The 15,879-nt window shown below is 41.7% G+C and overlaps 1 protein-coding gene across 2 annotated transcripts in view; it reads left to right on the top strand.

Moving 5' to 3' along the window:
* The first annotated feature begins 8,205 nt into the window (after window positions 1-8,205).
* The window catches only part of ltbp1 (latent transforming growth factor beta binding protein 1), a 159,277-nt gene continuing 151,603 nt past the window's right edge, over window positions 8,206-15,879 (top strand). For both annotated transcript variants that reach the window (XM_034682485.1, XM_034682484.1), the window contains exon 1: window positions 8,206-8,938. In XM_034682485.1, the coding sequence (XP_034538376.1) occupies window positions 8,613-8,938 (326 nt within the window). In that variant the 5' untranslated portion in view covers window positions 8,206-8,612. The remainder of the gene's footprint in view (window positions 8,939-15,879) is intronic.

Below are 15,879 nucleotides of genomic sequence, written 5' to 3'. Positions count from 1 at the left end.
GAATGGATAAATTGGAGGAAAACCTGGAAGCAGTTTTGTCTGCTGTTACCATAGACTGTATAAATAATGGACGTAGTATCTGTGATGTCACCTATCTGTTTCTGAAGCACTGTTATAAAGCCAATCGCCGGGGGGTGCCATATTGGAAATGCTGAACTCAACCTAACTTCTGTCGAGCTAGTGTGAGGTAAAGAGGCCTTTAGCCTTTTCGCTAACAGCTACAGTGAAGCCACCTGTCAATCAAGTCAGCTATGCCCTTATTTGGGCAAAACTTGTATCTTCCAAAATACAGAGTTCTAAAAAAAATCATACCCCGTACAGTGTATGGCGATAGAGAAATTAATTATTCAGATCCGAGGATCAAAAAACGTTTTTGAATCGTCTTCTTTGAATGGGTGTGTGTGTGGTTTCTGTTTTTTCTGCTGCCAGCCTCTAGTGGACACTCAACGAACAGCAGTTTTTAGCACTTTCGTTTCAGCTTCATATTTTAAGACCAGAGGTTTCCACTTGAAAAGTAACCAAAAAGTACCAAAAAGTAACCAAAAAGTAACCAAATCACACTCCCACTTTTCACTGCAGACCAGATGGTGGCAGTAATGCACCCTTACACTGGTTTGGTGTCTGTCAAAAAACATAAAAAGAAGAAGAAGAAATCCCCTCCTCTGAAGGTTATGTTCACTCAGACAGGACTGCAGGGGCCCCTTCACACTTTCACTCGACTACGGGATGAACCCTGTTTGGAGTCATGCCCACAGCTGAATGATACACTCTTCATCAAGGGGGTGAGAAGAACACCTCTTCTTCTTTGGTGGCGTTTCTCCTTTTTTTGACATTTTATTGTTTCCAATGTGATGTTTATCGTCTGCTTATTTTTGTCCGTAGTGGTAAATTTAAAACACGTTATTAGGCCGATCAGTCAAACATGAGCAATTTAGACGTTTAGATATTTACATATTTGTGATATACTTATTTTTATTCTGATAAAGACAGTTTATATCTGTAGGGGAGTATTAGGGGGAATTTAGATTTGAGATTAAAGTACAACATTTTATTAGAATGAAGTCATACATTTATGTGACAGAAAGTTTTTGGTCAGCCTGTATTTTATTTTGAAGGACAGATCAGAGGAGCAGCCTGCAGCCATCTATTTTATTCATTTATTTAACTTTCATTTAACCAGTTTAACTTCACAAGGTGAGCCACAGTCCTCAGTTTAGTGCAGGAAGCTGACTGCTCTTCTGACCTCCCTCCTGGTGTTATTTAGCCACTGCTGAGAGAGGGAGTTGGTAACAATGGTTGGGCTTTATAATGACTGTAGCAAGGGTGGTGGTTCCTGGTTTGAATCCCTGTACAGACTGGGGCCTGTCTGTGTGGAGTTTGGATGTTCTCCCTGTGCATATGTGGGTTCTCTTCAGGTACTCCGGCTTCCTCCCTTGCCAAAAACATGCTGACCAAATTGGTCTAAATTACCCATAGGCGTGAGTGTGTGTATAACTGGTCCTCTACATGTTGTCTGTTAGCCCTGTGACAGGCGACCTGTCCAGGGTGTACCCTTCCTTGCGCCCAGTGACAGCTAAGATAGGCTCCAGTCCCCATGACCCTGATGGGAGCAAAGAGCCCGACACTAGGCAGGGTGTCACATGAGATGTGTCCCTTTCTCTCTCATTAGCAAGAAACATGTCTCACTGAGCACTCTTACAGACCTTGCAGTTGTAATGACTGAATTTACAGATTTTGTATACTTTGCATGCTTTATTAGGTTCATATGTTTTTGACTTTGCATCTTTAATTTACATAAAGAGCATTCCATGTTAATGCAGATTTTTCTGCTTTTTGCATTTTTTCATTTACAGATGTTAAAACCGTCGCATTTGTTTTTGACTTTTGCAAACGTTCTTGAGCTCTAGGGAACAAAAATTGAAACTGCTCCCTGGAACTTAGTCCTAAAAATTCTAAGTGACAAAGATTAAATTCTATATATGACAAAAGTACTGATTTAGACGAGTGCAAGCTTGAACGAAGACATACAAACACAAACTGAAAGTGTGTTCAATGACAACAATATAGTTGAAACAGCTTCATTTCCACAACAGGTCTGCTTATTGATACCAAATCACAAAAACTGCAAAACTATTTGGAACAAACTGCTGACGTAGGTCTCTCAGTGGGTTGTCAGTAGGCTACAAGCTGTCCCCTGCAGCTTCAAATCATCCCTGTCTTTATCTCTGAGGTGCGAAAGTGAAGCTGACATGTTTGATTTGAGTATACTGACAACTCCTGTGACAGACTTATATGAAATGTGGTTCAGATACTCAAGTGTCCTGTATTCAAACTCTAGTCTCTGTGTTAACATAGACTGTTTTCATCCAGTGCCACCAGCAGGTTAATTTGTCCCTTTAGTGGAGTCTCTCTTCATTTACTGACACTACATTCATGGTTTTAAGAGGATGTACACAGAAGACTTTAGTGGTCCTCTAACTTTTCCACTTACACCACAATAAGGTCACATTTTTATTTACTCTTAAATATTCATCAGTTGTCATCTTTAAAAGTTATGAATTATGAATCACTTTGCTGATCCATCTTCAAACACTTCTTTATGTAAAAAGAAAACCATGTTCAGACCTCTTCACACACATTTAAAATCATATTAAATGTTCCTTGAAACCTCATCTCTCTGTTTTACTCAGCGTTGCTCACTGTGAAGTGGAGTCAGTGGACAGTGTTCAGTTCTGAGTGAGTGAACATAAGGAGTCCATACCCTAAGACATACACCTGGATTTAAACCAGTGCACCTGTCAGACAGCTACGTGCGTGGAGGTTCTCCAGACCAGATGTGAGTCTGCTGATGTTCACTTCTGTTCTCTGGAGCGTGTCCACCTGCGTCATCACTTTGAGACACAGAGCTGCATTAAGTCTGTCTGACAGCTTCTTCTCTGGATGTCTGCGGCTTATGTTCCTTGTATTCTTGTGTTCTGAGTTTTGACTGAAGTATTCAGCGGCCTGCTGAGCTGATATGTAAATGTTAGTACAGAGTAACAAAATTGCACGGCCACCTGAAGGATTCTGTTAAAGCTGGAAGTCAAAGCTTTAACCTGGATATAAAAGTCAAGGCATCATGCTTCAATGACTGAAAAGTCAAAATGAATTAAACATCCAATTATGGTTTCATCTCCACAGAGAAATGAGATTGGTTAATAAGGAGACAGATTAAGACACACAATGATTTAACTGAGGGGATTCGATGTCAAAGGGGAGACATGAGCGGTTTCAGAAGACGTGCTTGGCTGAAGGCAGCGGCTCAGTCTGAAGATTAACCCTTTCAGATATCCAAGTTTTACACTGCAAAGCTGGTCTATCACTCTGGACAGTACTTAATGCTATAGAACATGTATTGTACATGGTGAATGGGCCCAGGCCTCATCACTTCTCACAGATTTATTTCACATGTGATGAGATAACATCTTAACCTCCTAGATGTAACCTGCAGGTTTACACTGGGGAGGTGGTGGGGCTGAGAGTTCAAGCACAGCACAGGTGCAGGGCAGTGGTGTAAATATCAGAGCAGAGGTAATGACAGTAAAACTTTCAGCTTAAACAGACAGCCAAATTGGGAGAGTAACTGTGAGAATGACACGTCGAGAGGGAAATCAGTGCAGCTCAAAAGGCCTGCCTGAACCACCTCTCCATGTTGCTCCATTAAACAGAAGTATTGTTTTCTGAATCATGAAGGACTAATCTGATATCTGTGGCAGGGGTCTAGTTTGCAGGATTGTCAGGAGTTTGAGCAATAGCTAAACTCACGCTGTAGATTGGATGTAGCCACAAAGACATGATGTACTGTTTCTGGGACCATCCTGAAGACTTCTGTCGGCATCTGTGGAGACAGAAAATCTCATGTTGGGACGAGAGCTGCAGAGTATATGTAGCTGTAAACTAAGTTAGCTAATTCAGAGTCACTAATAATGATTGGGAAGAAATGTTGGACTAATATAAAGCAGACTTTAAAGAGGGGTATTTTGCTGACACTCCAGAGTGTCTTCTAGTACAGCAGAGTACAGATCAAGGCCATTTTCAGGTCTCCATTGTAATAATTGGTCAATTAAATGGTGGTAATCTGCTGATGCTAATTTGTGTGCTTTACACTGGACCTGTCCATAATTCACAGACTGAGCACCATGTGTTATTGGGTTATGCCATGATCCTTCTGATAAAGTATTTCAGCTCTGCGACATCTGTACCAAAGTTTCTCCATCGTGGTGATCAGACAGAAACTTAGGTCATTTTTCACCTGATGCAATCTGCACAGCTTTGATCGCTGGCCAGACTGGAGACTGGAGCTGTAACAGTGTCTAGAGTAGAGCTGTAGACTTGAAGGCTTTCAGGCAGAGACCTTTAGAGTTTGTGTTCATCTGCAGCAACCAAGCTGAGAATCACTGCTTCATTTTTTCACTACCCTGTAGTTTCATACATGCTCTGGTGTCTGAACTGTGTCTAACTGTCAGAGTTGCTCATGTTATGTGCTTCAGGGGCAACTTTATTGACGACCATAGAGAAAACATTGACCAGGCGTCTGTCTGCAACAACAACTACACTCATGGTGTCAAACTTGTCCATTCACTTTGCGTTCTATAACTCACTGAAAATGTCTTAAACATGCACAACTGAATAACTGAGAGAGAGAGAGAGAGAGAGAGAGAGAGAGAGAGAGAGAGAGAGAGAGAGAGAGAGAGAGAGAGAGAGAGAGAGAGAGAGAGAGAGAGTCATTTCCCCCGCAGTCTAAGCCTATAGCAGCATAACTAAGAGCTGGTCCAAGCCTGAACCAGCTCTAAGTATAAGTTTATCAAAAAGGAAAGTTTGAAGCCTACTCTTAAAAGTAGAGAGGGTGTTTGCCTCCCGGACCCTGACTGGTAGATGATTCCAAAGGACAGGGGCCTGATAACTGAAGGCTCTACCTCCCATTCTACTTTTAGAGACTTTAGGTACGATGAGCAGGCCTGCATGCTGGAAGCCTTGTGATTTAAGACAGATTTACTCAGTGTGATTTGTTTGTTTTAATCATGCAATAATATAAAAACATTATTGAGAGATCACCGCTCAGCTCATTGTGTTTAGAATGAGTCTAAAAGTTAAATGAAAACAGGAGGGTTCAGTTATGACTCTTTTCTCTTTCACCTGAAAGAACCCCGGCACAGTTTCCAGCCCTCAGGTAGGGGAGCTGGACTCATTCCACCAACATGTTGATAACATTTATGATCCCTTATGTCTGAAAAATAAAGGCCTATACTCCTGCTGGATTCATGCTGGTTTCTCCTAAAGTTTGAGAAAGACTTAAAAACTCTCACATCTGTTAACTCACTGAATAGAAACAGAGATGCATTGAACCTAGCTCTTTCTGCACCATGGGAACAGAAACCTAATGATAGCTTTTTTCTATTTTAAATGTTTTTTGAGTAAACATCTTACATCCACGTCTGGTTTTCTTCTCGGACTGATAGTGTACTGGTATTTGAGGTTTCCCACATTCATTTATCATGGGAAACCTTCAGGCTGATGTATCAGACGTGATAAACTGCTTTATAATTTTCAAATGCACCAAACCGTCAAAAATTCTTTAAATGGATAACGCATAAAATCAGGACCTCATGTCAAAATATTACACACTGTACCGTTTATTATTTGAATGTGATTACACTAACAGCACGGTGGTGTTTGAGTCTTTTCTTTTCAGCGGGCAAAGATGCCAAACAGCTACATCGCCCAGAGCTGTATGGAAAACCTGCAACACAGTCCTCATTGTTTTCAAGGATAGTATATTGTGTTTATCTCTAACAGACTGCTTTATATTAGTCTCTTTCTCTTAAAGCCAGTAATCACAAACAGCCACTGGACGAGCTGTAACAGCAAGCTGATGCTACCCACAGGTAAAGACACAGAAACAGCACACTTCCTCCTTCTCCTACCATGTGTGCAATCCAGCATTCATGTCTCCATATGATTCAGTTTGCTAGAAAATTATTTACTTTATCCAAATAAGTGTGAGTTACATGCAGTATGCTATAAATATCAGGCTGCATTCCAAGTCCACAAACAGCAGGTATGTTTTCAGATTCTTCTGACCCACAATCCTCATACACGTCACATTATTTGAGCTGCGAGAAAAGGATGTATGCAGTAACAAATCCCAGTGGTTATGTCAGAGTGTGCACTCTCTCTGCAAAGTATAGACTAGAAGATAATAGAGTATGAAGAAAAAGCATGTGTTTAAGAATGTAGGGTTTGTCTATGATACTTTTTTTATTCACCTTATTTATGTTGGTTAAGCGAACCCAGGCAGTTAGCAGTTATTTTGTGAAGCACTTTGGGTTTCTTACTTCTGGTCAATGGTAAACGCCAGTTACTTAACCCATTCAAAGCTCATAGAGCAGCAAATTGATCAACAGTAATGTCTTTGTGGAAAACAGAAGCGTGTGCCGTCAGAGGTTGTTGTAACAGCTGATACTGATGAAAATGTTTCCTTGAAGAGGAGTGTTACGATCACTGATAATGTATTAGAGCTGAATGTGGATGTGAAGCACCATACGACAGGGTTGCCAACTTTGAGTGTCTGGCTGAAGTGAGATTTTTTATGACATGAACCTTATCACATGTACATGCACTTAATCACATGCACTTATTTGGATCATATAGGATTTAACATGAGAATGCACAGTGGTGTACTGAGGCTGTTTGAGGGGCAGGGGCGAGGAAAATGGAAAGAGCATCTCCTTTCAAACCCCTTATTCTGAAATTCTGAGCATCTAACAGTTAATTCCCTGCATTCTGGTGAATATTTATATGACCACTTGTGTAGGAAATTGAGTGATTCAATAGAAATCAGAGGTAAAAAAATAACTGATTGAACACTTACATCAATAAACACTTTCTGGTTTGTTAAACTGAACTCCCAGTTAAACATGTGGCAGTCAGGGGTCTCAATCAGTCCAATAGAGATAACAGTGATAGTTTATCTCAATAAAGTGAGGCTTTGCAGCCTTTTCGTTTTTACTACAGTAGTTACACTAAAGCAAATTCGTTGTGATGCTAGTGTACCACCTTAGGTGACTATTTGGCAGGTAGCTGACATTTTCAGGTGGAGTAGTCACGTTAATCTGCAGGAGTTCACGTTGTTTATCAATTAAGCCACCCTAAATGTCAAACAATAACTGACCATTGTGTTTGTTTCTAATTGTCTCTGGTTCATTATTTGACTCTGACAGAAGCCAGAGTCAAAGTAGGGCAAATCAGAATCATACGTTGAGCTGACTGATCAACACAGAGTTATTTAGCACGTCTCTGTGCTTTTAAAGTTATTCATCATATTCCTATCAACTCCACCTGACAGCACAAAGTAATTCAAATGATCCTCTTAAGTAATTTCAGGCCACTTCTTCATGTCTCTTATACCGCACGAGTTGTAACGAGTAACCTACGGCTTCCAACTCAACTTTGAAAATGTTCCCAAGACATTTTTAAAGTTATTTTTCAAGCTACTAAACGACGAATACTATGAACCGGATTTCCGACACAAAATGTGGAAATACAGAACAGCTTTACATCTGCATTCAAAAATATGGTGAATATCCTGATATATTGCATTTTTATAAAAGCATGTTTAAAATTCCATTAATTTGTATAGGCTACTTTAGGTATAATGTATGGTGAGTGGGTGATTATGCAAAATAGAACCTCTTCGGGATCCTATTTTGCATAACCACCCACTCACTATACATCACCCAGCTACCAACTAACTCCAACTCTTACACTTTCATTAATTCTTGCTCCTCCATGTGAAATATTGCACCTTTAACTTAAAATGAACTTTTGAACATGAGCTAACAGAATAATGTCTCAAAATAAAGTGATCACACTGTTACTTTAAATATAATAGACAAACAACATCAGTACATATTGGGCATATCAATCTGAGTATTTGAGGTCCATATCGACTCAGAGACCTGACTGAAGAATGAGTATATGTGTGCGGGTGTGTGTGTGTGGGTGTGTGTTGGGGTGGGTCCGTCACTGAGGTTGTCTGCCTGTGTATGTGTGTGGGTGGGGTCTTTGGTCTGGGTCTCCTGACACCCTTGGGCCCCAAGAAAACTCTCAACTAACGATCTTGGGGTTGGTTTGTAGGCCCCCCCCTTCTGACGTCACGTCTGGAGGCAGGCTGCTCGCGCTGCTGACACTGTTCACCTCCAACAGAGAAACTTTCCTGGAGTTCTTTCCTGGACTCTTCTGACTGCGGACCAAGTGAAACCCTGCTCAGAGGAAGCCGCAGCCGCCCGCAGGCCCTTCATGCTGTAGAGAGACAGAGCGCGCGGATATATCCACTCCTACAGCCGAGGGACTTTTGGACGGTTCATGCAGATTTTAGTTCAAACTTGTCAAAGCGTCTTCCTGGAGTAACGTCAGCTCCTTTAGTGCTTCCCACACCGGGCTGGAGGTCTGGATCCACAGGAATATGCTCTGGATTACTGAGGAGTTTCTCTAAAAGTGAGCGGAGTTTGTAACGGAGCTAAAACTCTCTGGACCTCTTTTTCTCTCTGAAACTTTTCCTCCAGTGTTTGGATATGGCTCGGATAAGATGGGGCCTCTTTTTTTCCTTCGGTTTGCTTCTCTCCCCGGTATTTGTGTCAGCGGTGCAGCAGCAGAGCCAGACCGGCTTCAGGAGGCTGTACGTGATCCAGCCCGGGCCGGGGCCGGGGTCGTCCGGAGCGGACGGCGGAGTGCGCGTCAGCTCCATCTCGTCACGCAGCGGAGCTCAGGGACAGCCGCACACGTACAACGTGGAGCTCACTGCCAACTACGGCGGCCAGGTCCGGACCCGGAGGATGGGGAATCAGGCGCCCAGCGGGCAGGATCAGAGCCAGCAGAAGCAGCTCATGAAGCAGTCTGGGTAAGAAACATCTGACAGGAGGGAGGGATGAATGTACTGACTTTCCTTAGCTGTGATCCAAAACCAAACAAACACTCAACAGTTACACTTTCTCAATCTAAGAATCACACTTTTCCTGTTATGGGCTCTCCACAGCCTCTTAACCTAACGAGCAGGGATGGAGCTTCATTCTGCAAAGTGAAAGGAGGGTAATGCCTGTCTTTGATTTCTCCTTCAGAGCAGCCAGGCAGGCACACAAGCTGTCCCATTGTTATCAGGTGCTAACTTCTCACTGACACTAATTGGAGCTGACAGTGTAGCCCTGACAGCTTGTTTGCACACTCACTGGGCTGTCTGACCTGTTAAATGAACTGTGTTTGGTGCTGGATTGAATTAATGCTGATGATATTGATATCTTAATCGCATACGGTGGATACAATGCACTCACTCCTGGCTCAAAGACAGATACATCTGCCTGAAAGAGGAGTAAATGCATTCCTCAATCCGCACTCTCCACTGTAATCCTGGGCTCTGTCTTACAGTGTAAAGAGGTCCGCCTGCTGGGCCAGACACAGTCTGTGATTGCATCTGTAAATCACTGCAACACAGTGTGGCACCCAGCAAATTGGTACACATAACAGTTGTTCCACTGTTAAATGAAATGACACTCTGTAAGGATCCTGCAGAAACGTTGTATTCCTGCGCAAGTGTCCTTTAATTAGTCCTATTCTAAGAGTTCAGCCATGTCCCATTCAGGGGCTGCATCCTTCCAAGGACGCAGGCCACGAAGGACGCATCTTAGCCCTAGACTGCTAAGGTCAAACTGAAATAAGACAATGGTTTATGAATATATTACAGTTAAAAGTCTATACCTCAGCTGTCAGTTACTTGAGTGTCAGACATCTTAATTGAATTGGTGCACAATGACTCTTCAGATTGGGTGGGACTCGATGCATCCTTGGTAATAATAATTTATTATAGAGCACTTTTCAAAATCTGGGATACAAAGTGCTTTACATGGGCAGCAAAGTAAAACAAGCAGGTCATACAATCACACAGGGAAAAGTGAAAGAATAAAACCCATTTTAAAAGACATAAATCCCTTTAAAATAACTCTAAAGGAGTACAATTATTTTGATATGTATATTTTTATAATCATGTTTTTGTTGGAAATATAAAGTAAGAACACATTAGTTAGTTGCTTTTGAAGGAGTCTTTGAGATGGAGCAGCCTCAAGCAGAAAACTGGAGCCAATGTGAAACTGCAAATAAACTGCAGTTCCTTGAGTGTCCACTTGAGGCTGTCTGCAGCCAAAGAAGCTCTTTTAGCCTCTTAATAAAATGCCATTTCTTTTTTTAATGCAAAAACAGAACTAGGATTGTATTTTTTTTTTTTACAACTCATCTGCTTTGAGTATATGAAGGTTTAGATGTAGTCATAAGTTTGAATAATTGGGGGTGTGGCTCAGGCCTCAGTGTCACCTCTTTGCCTGTTTCTATGGCAGTGTCCTAAACCTCATACTATCATACTAGTCGAGCAGATTATAGCATCACATTGAGTGTTTAGTACCATCCAAAATTCATAGTATGAAATTTAGTGTACTCAGTAATCCCGGTGGATACTGGATTTATGTGAATGAGAACTCGCTTGTCATACTCAAGCTATACAGTCCTGGAGCAGGCACATATGTTGTACAAATGTATGCAATACATTTCTATGCGGTTTAAAATAATCTCAAATAACTACGTAGCTGTATAAGTTACAAAAGTAAGTATATTGTTTAATTCTTACTCGACCAGATGGGCGTGTCCCTTGGCCGTTGTGTCTCAAGCTGGAAATATGTGATGGTTAAAGTCATATGACAAGTAGGGGATTATATTAGTATGTTTTAAATGTCATACTAACCCTCAGCTTAGTAGGCAGTGTGAGGTACACACTGTTTGAGGTAGTACGTTAGTCTGTGGTTTTGGACACAGCCAGCATCGATCTAGAGGCTGTTTGAGTCAGCATTTCCAATATGGTGACTGCCGTCTTTGAGCTTCAAAGCCTCATCAGACACCAAGGGGTGACGTCACTGAGACTATTATAAAGTTTGTGGACAGCCTTCAACACGCCGCTGTGACACAGTCAGTCTTGTAGCCCCTGGGGCACAGCTTTTGCTGGTTCGTACAGGCTCTGCTCGATCTACGTCTCTCTGCCCTGCCTTCTTTCATTTCTACACCTGTGAGGGCGGAGAGGTCACACCTTCTTCATTCTTATCAGCTCAGTAAGTTTGGTGACTTCATTAATTCCATGAGCACACAAGTTCAAACGGAGCGGAGGTTTAACGGGCCTTTTTATTACAGCTGACAGTCTGACATGTCACAGAGGGGGAAGCACAGGTGTTACTAATAACATTAATGATGGCTCTGCTTTATGTGAGCATCAAAGGGAGACATGACAGGAGGACAGAGAGACAGCATGCACAATACATGGCTTTATTAAGGTTAGAAAGGATCTATGGCAGAGGTTAATGTACACACAGAAAAAATAAAGCATGTCTGTGAACACACCTCTGCTAAAAGTGTCCCCTTAATGCAGTAATCCTAAAGCCTTTGTGGACAATGACCTTTTTCCTCTAAGTGCTTTAATTGAGCTGCATTTTTTTTGCAAAAACTGAACTGAGGCACCAAAATTTAGTATCAAGAAACAACCAATCATGTTGCTGATAATCTTATTTTATCATGTAGGTCATCAAGAGGCAGGAGCAAAAGAGTGAGACTATTTCAGAATCGGTTAAAGACTCCTCACAGCTCCTTTAATGTGGCTGATGGGAAAGTGAACACTGCAGCAGTGCCGCTCTCTTCCACCTGACGCATCCTGACATCATCATCGAGGCATTTCAGCAGCGCTGCGATGCTCCACAACCGACTCTTCTGTGCTGTTCAGGATTTGCAGTGTGGTGATGAGCCAGCTGCTTGTGGAAGCCTCAGTGTCAGCTGCACAGCAGACTACACCTCATAGTTTGATCATTGATACCATGTGTTACCATGTGGTTAGATTTTGGGTTGGCCTCTGTAACTTAAGGGGGGTTGTTTGGCACACAGAGTTTGATATAACACCACTGGTCCAAATGTTCATGTTCATGTTTCAGTGATGGTTGAACTGAAGTGAGATGATGAGTTTGACGAGGATCATTATAGAACTTATTTCAAGTTTACCACCTCACTATCTCTTTTATCAGGTAACACTGTTGCAAAACAATCATACGCATGGGTAAGAGTTTCCATACAGAGATGAATTTAAGGTAGTTTTATTAATGCCAGCTATTGTATGGAAAGAGGAGTACCTAACACATGTCTCATGTTTACACAACAGTCATTAATGAGACCCTGAAACTGACCCTGAAGCTGAAAAGAACCAGATCAAATGCTGTTATGCACCTGTGTATATATGATCTAACATGATGTTAGTTATACTGTGCGGCAGCTTGCAAGGTATAAGGTATCTCATTTTAATTGAGCTATCACTATCTTTTTTGATTCACACCTTTTACTTTTTAGAAATATTTTTCAGGACATCCCAGATGAAAAGCCTTTTTTATCCTGCAGAATAGTTTGACTTTTTTGGGAGAAGCAGGGGGATTTTTTTGGGGTGTTTTTACTGTTATTTGACAGGACAGCTTAAGGGAGACATAGAGGGGGATGACATGCACCAAATAGTGACTGGACATGAAGTCAAACCAGAGGAGTGTAGCTTCTGTACATGGGGCACCTGCTCTACTGACTGAGTGAAACTAGTTTTCAGGCTCATTGTACGTCCATCCTAAAGCTTCATGTAAAACTGAAACATGAGGGTCCTGTGCTGTGTATTCCATATTAGAACTTTCTTCATGTTGGCGTTACAGACGAAATGATGAAAGCAGTAAATCACCATGATTTACAGACGCTTTCACAGTCAGTTTTGAAGAAAAAAAAGAAACCAAATAATATTCAAACATAAAAGGGTTTTACATTTTCAACAACATATGAGCTATATGATAAGTTACATGTCAGCAGATAGCAAAGTCATCACCTCTGTTTGTTCAAAGTTGAAGGTTGGTGTAAGCTAACTGGGTTCTGTCAGAGCAAAAGCAAACAAAGCAGCAACACAACATGTTGTCCAGTTGTTCTGAGTGTGTCTGCTACACCTGCCCCTTTTTTTGTTCTTGTAGCATTTCAAAAGCTGGGGCGTCTGCCAAGGACAGCACAATTGAGATGTTTGTGAACTGTAATGGTGCAATGGACCTGCAGAATGAGGATACAACTTGGTAGCCACAGAGTAACGGCATGTGACCAATGTGGTGAACTCAACTACACACCACTGGTTTGCAGTACAGGCTAACCATAGGATCCTCATGAGACAGTGTTAACATTAGAGAGGCAGCCAGGGGAATGAGAGACAGTCTGAATTCAGAAGTTCACTTCATGCATGTGTGTCCCAACCCAACCACAAATCCAGGGGGGCTTACTCTCCTTTCTAAGTGCCACATAAGTCACTGTCTTTGCTGGTTTTTGAAAACAAGTTGCAATAAAAGTGTAACCGCTGGAGGCCGATCACTGTGTCTGACCAGATGTAAGCGGGGGGGATCATTCGTCTTTTCTTCAATCAAAGAGTTTCACTCAGAGAAAGAAGTGAGTAAGCACCCAGCACAATAACAGGAGGCTAGGAGGCTGTGTGTGGTCCGGCAGCTCGACCTCAGCTGCTCTGTCTGTGGCCCATCAGACTGTTTTTGAAGTGTGATTAGTGAATGCAGCTCAGCTGTGAATTTCTGTCACCCCGACAAAAGCAAACGACTCTCCAGAATCATTACCAGGTTACATAAGGCTGGAGGATCAGGCTGCGGTTTCTGTGTGTATGCGTGTTGACGAGGGAGTGTAGAATAAAGTACGGTGTGTGTCGTCAGTACAGTCACCTTTTAAAGTTTTTTTAACCTTCATTTAACCAGATAAGGTCCATTGAGATCAAGACCATATTTACAAGGGCGACCTGGCCAAGAGGTCAGCAGCACACATCAGAATAAATGGCACAACTCAACAACACGGAGCATATATACAGACAGTATGTAGAGGCAAACGACAATTTTAAAGTGCAACTTATTTTCAAGTAAAGTGCAATTTGTGATTACAAAACAGCATTTAAAAACACAGACACTGTTCTGGGGTCTGTCTTTCATTTAAGATGGACCTAAAGGTGTCCAGAGAGATAAGATCTGACAGATTCAAGTCCTTCTGGAGATTATTCCAAGCAGTAGGAGCAGCAAAACTGAACGTCCTCTTACCGAACTCTGTCCGAACACACGGAACACACATTTGTGAAGTGTCGCAGGACCACAAGGCATAGTGGCTTTTTGATCTTTGTAGGTAAACACATAAATACATTGGGATCAAGCCAAGAAGACATTTATAAATTAGACGTAGCCAATGTGTATGCCTGCGCACACTCAGGGACGGCCAGTCGGCTCTGACGTAAAGCTCACAGTGGTGAGGGAGGCGTTTGCAACCCGTGACAAACCTCAGAGCGCAGTGATATACACTATTTAAAGACAACAAACATTTAGCAGAGGCTCCCAAGTACAAAACATCACCATAATCAATGAGAGGCAGGAATGTTGCAGAGACTAAAAGTTTTAGTAGCAGAGTCGACATGCAGCAGATGTTTGTTGCTGATAAGAGAAATCATTCAAACATTAGCTCTGTTGCCCTGATCTTAAAATCCTCATGACTTTACTTGATTTTCTTGAGTTGAACTTTTTTGATGATCTTGATCTTTTTCTGTGACGTTGCTGATGGGCACAGGGATGTAAAAATCATGAATGCTGTTATGTTTTTTTGTGAATCAAATTGTTACATGTGACCACGTAACATACAAATGCAATGGATATCATTTAGTTGCTAGAGAATTATCTGAAAGTTAGGGATGCACCAGTCTGACTTTTTAAGTCCTTGTCTCAACGAGTACCAGTCAAATACCAGAGTTAGATTGATGCAAGAATGTCTCTGTGAGAATGAGACAATGAAGCATTGTTGTGCCAGGCAAAATCAGACTTTTCTGACTTTGTTCAACAAAATAAAACAAACACAGATGAACAATGTGGGTTTTTTGAGCTCCAATAAGATTAGTGATGTTTTTCTCAATTTCCACAAATTTTTTGATGAGAAAGTCCACATGATTTTTGTATTGAGCTGTTTTGAGATCACACAAGAACAGTTTGGACTCTTCCACCGTCATTTTATTTCACTTAAACAAAGTAAAAAAGAACAAGAAAAATACAAGAAAAGAATTACAGCCAACATACTGTGTCTTTTTTAGACAGATTTTTGTGGAGAATTTGTGTAAAATGATTTGACAAACTGTCATCAGACATGTCAATTTGTTGAAGAAGAGTTCAACTGACATCATGTGTCAAACCAAGTCAACAAATAAAACAAAGACATTGTGTAAGAGTACTGTAACATAAACCTCAACACAAAGTCATGTTAGAGTCTTCATCCAGCCACTGAGCCAGTACACGGAGCACACTCTGCACTAACGTCAGAAGTCCACATGTCTGTGGTTAAACTAATCACACTGACGTTGTTGTTGATCAGACTGTGAAAAAGCTGAACTGTTTGGTTTCGTCTGCCCTTTTGTTTGATTGAGCTTTACACATGCAATTGTACATTGGACTTCCACGAGATCCGTGTCCGGTCCATCTCTGATCGTCCTTCGACACCCACCGGCTGTGTTTTCAGAACGCAGCACGGAGCAGAACTGCCGGACAGCTGGAGTCATGTGACCGAGGTTTTACTGGATAATTACTGAATCAAGGATTCTCCTCCTCCTCCCCTTATTCATGTTGTGAAATCCTCTGAAAACCTCTGACCTGTTGACTCCAGTCCTGACTCTGCTCATCATGACGGTTTGTTGTTGTAGTTAAGTGAAATACGATCTGGTGATAACAC

Source organism: Notolabrus celidotus, chromosome 4 (assembly GCF_009762535.1).
Source record: "Notolabrus celidotus isolate fNotCel1 chromosome 4, fNotCel1.pri, whole genome shotgun sequence".
Classification (NCBI taxonomy): domain Eukaryota; kingdom Metazoa; phylum Chordata; class Actinopteri; order Labriformes; family Labridae; genus Notolabrus; species Notolabrus celidotus.
This window is presented reverse-complemented; position numbering and strand designations above follow the sequence as displayed.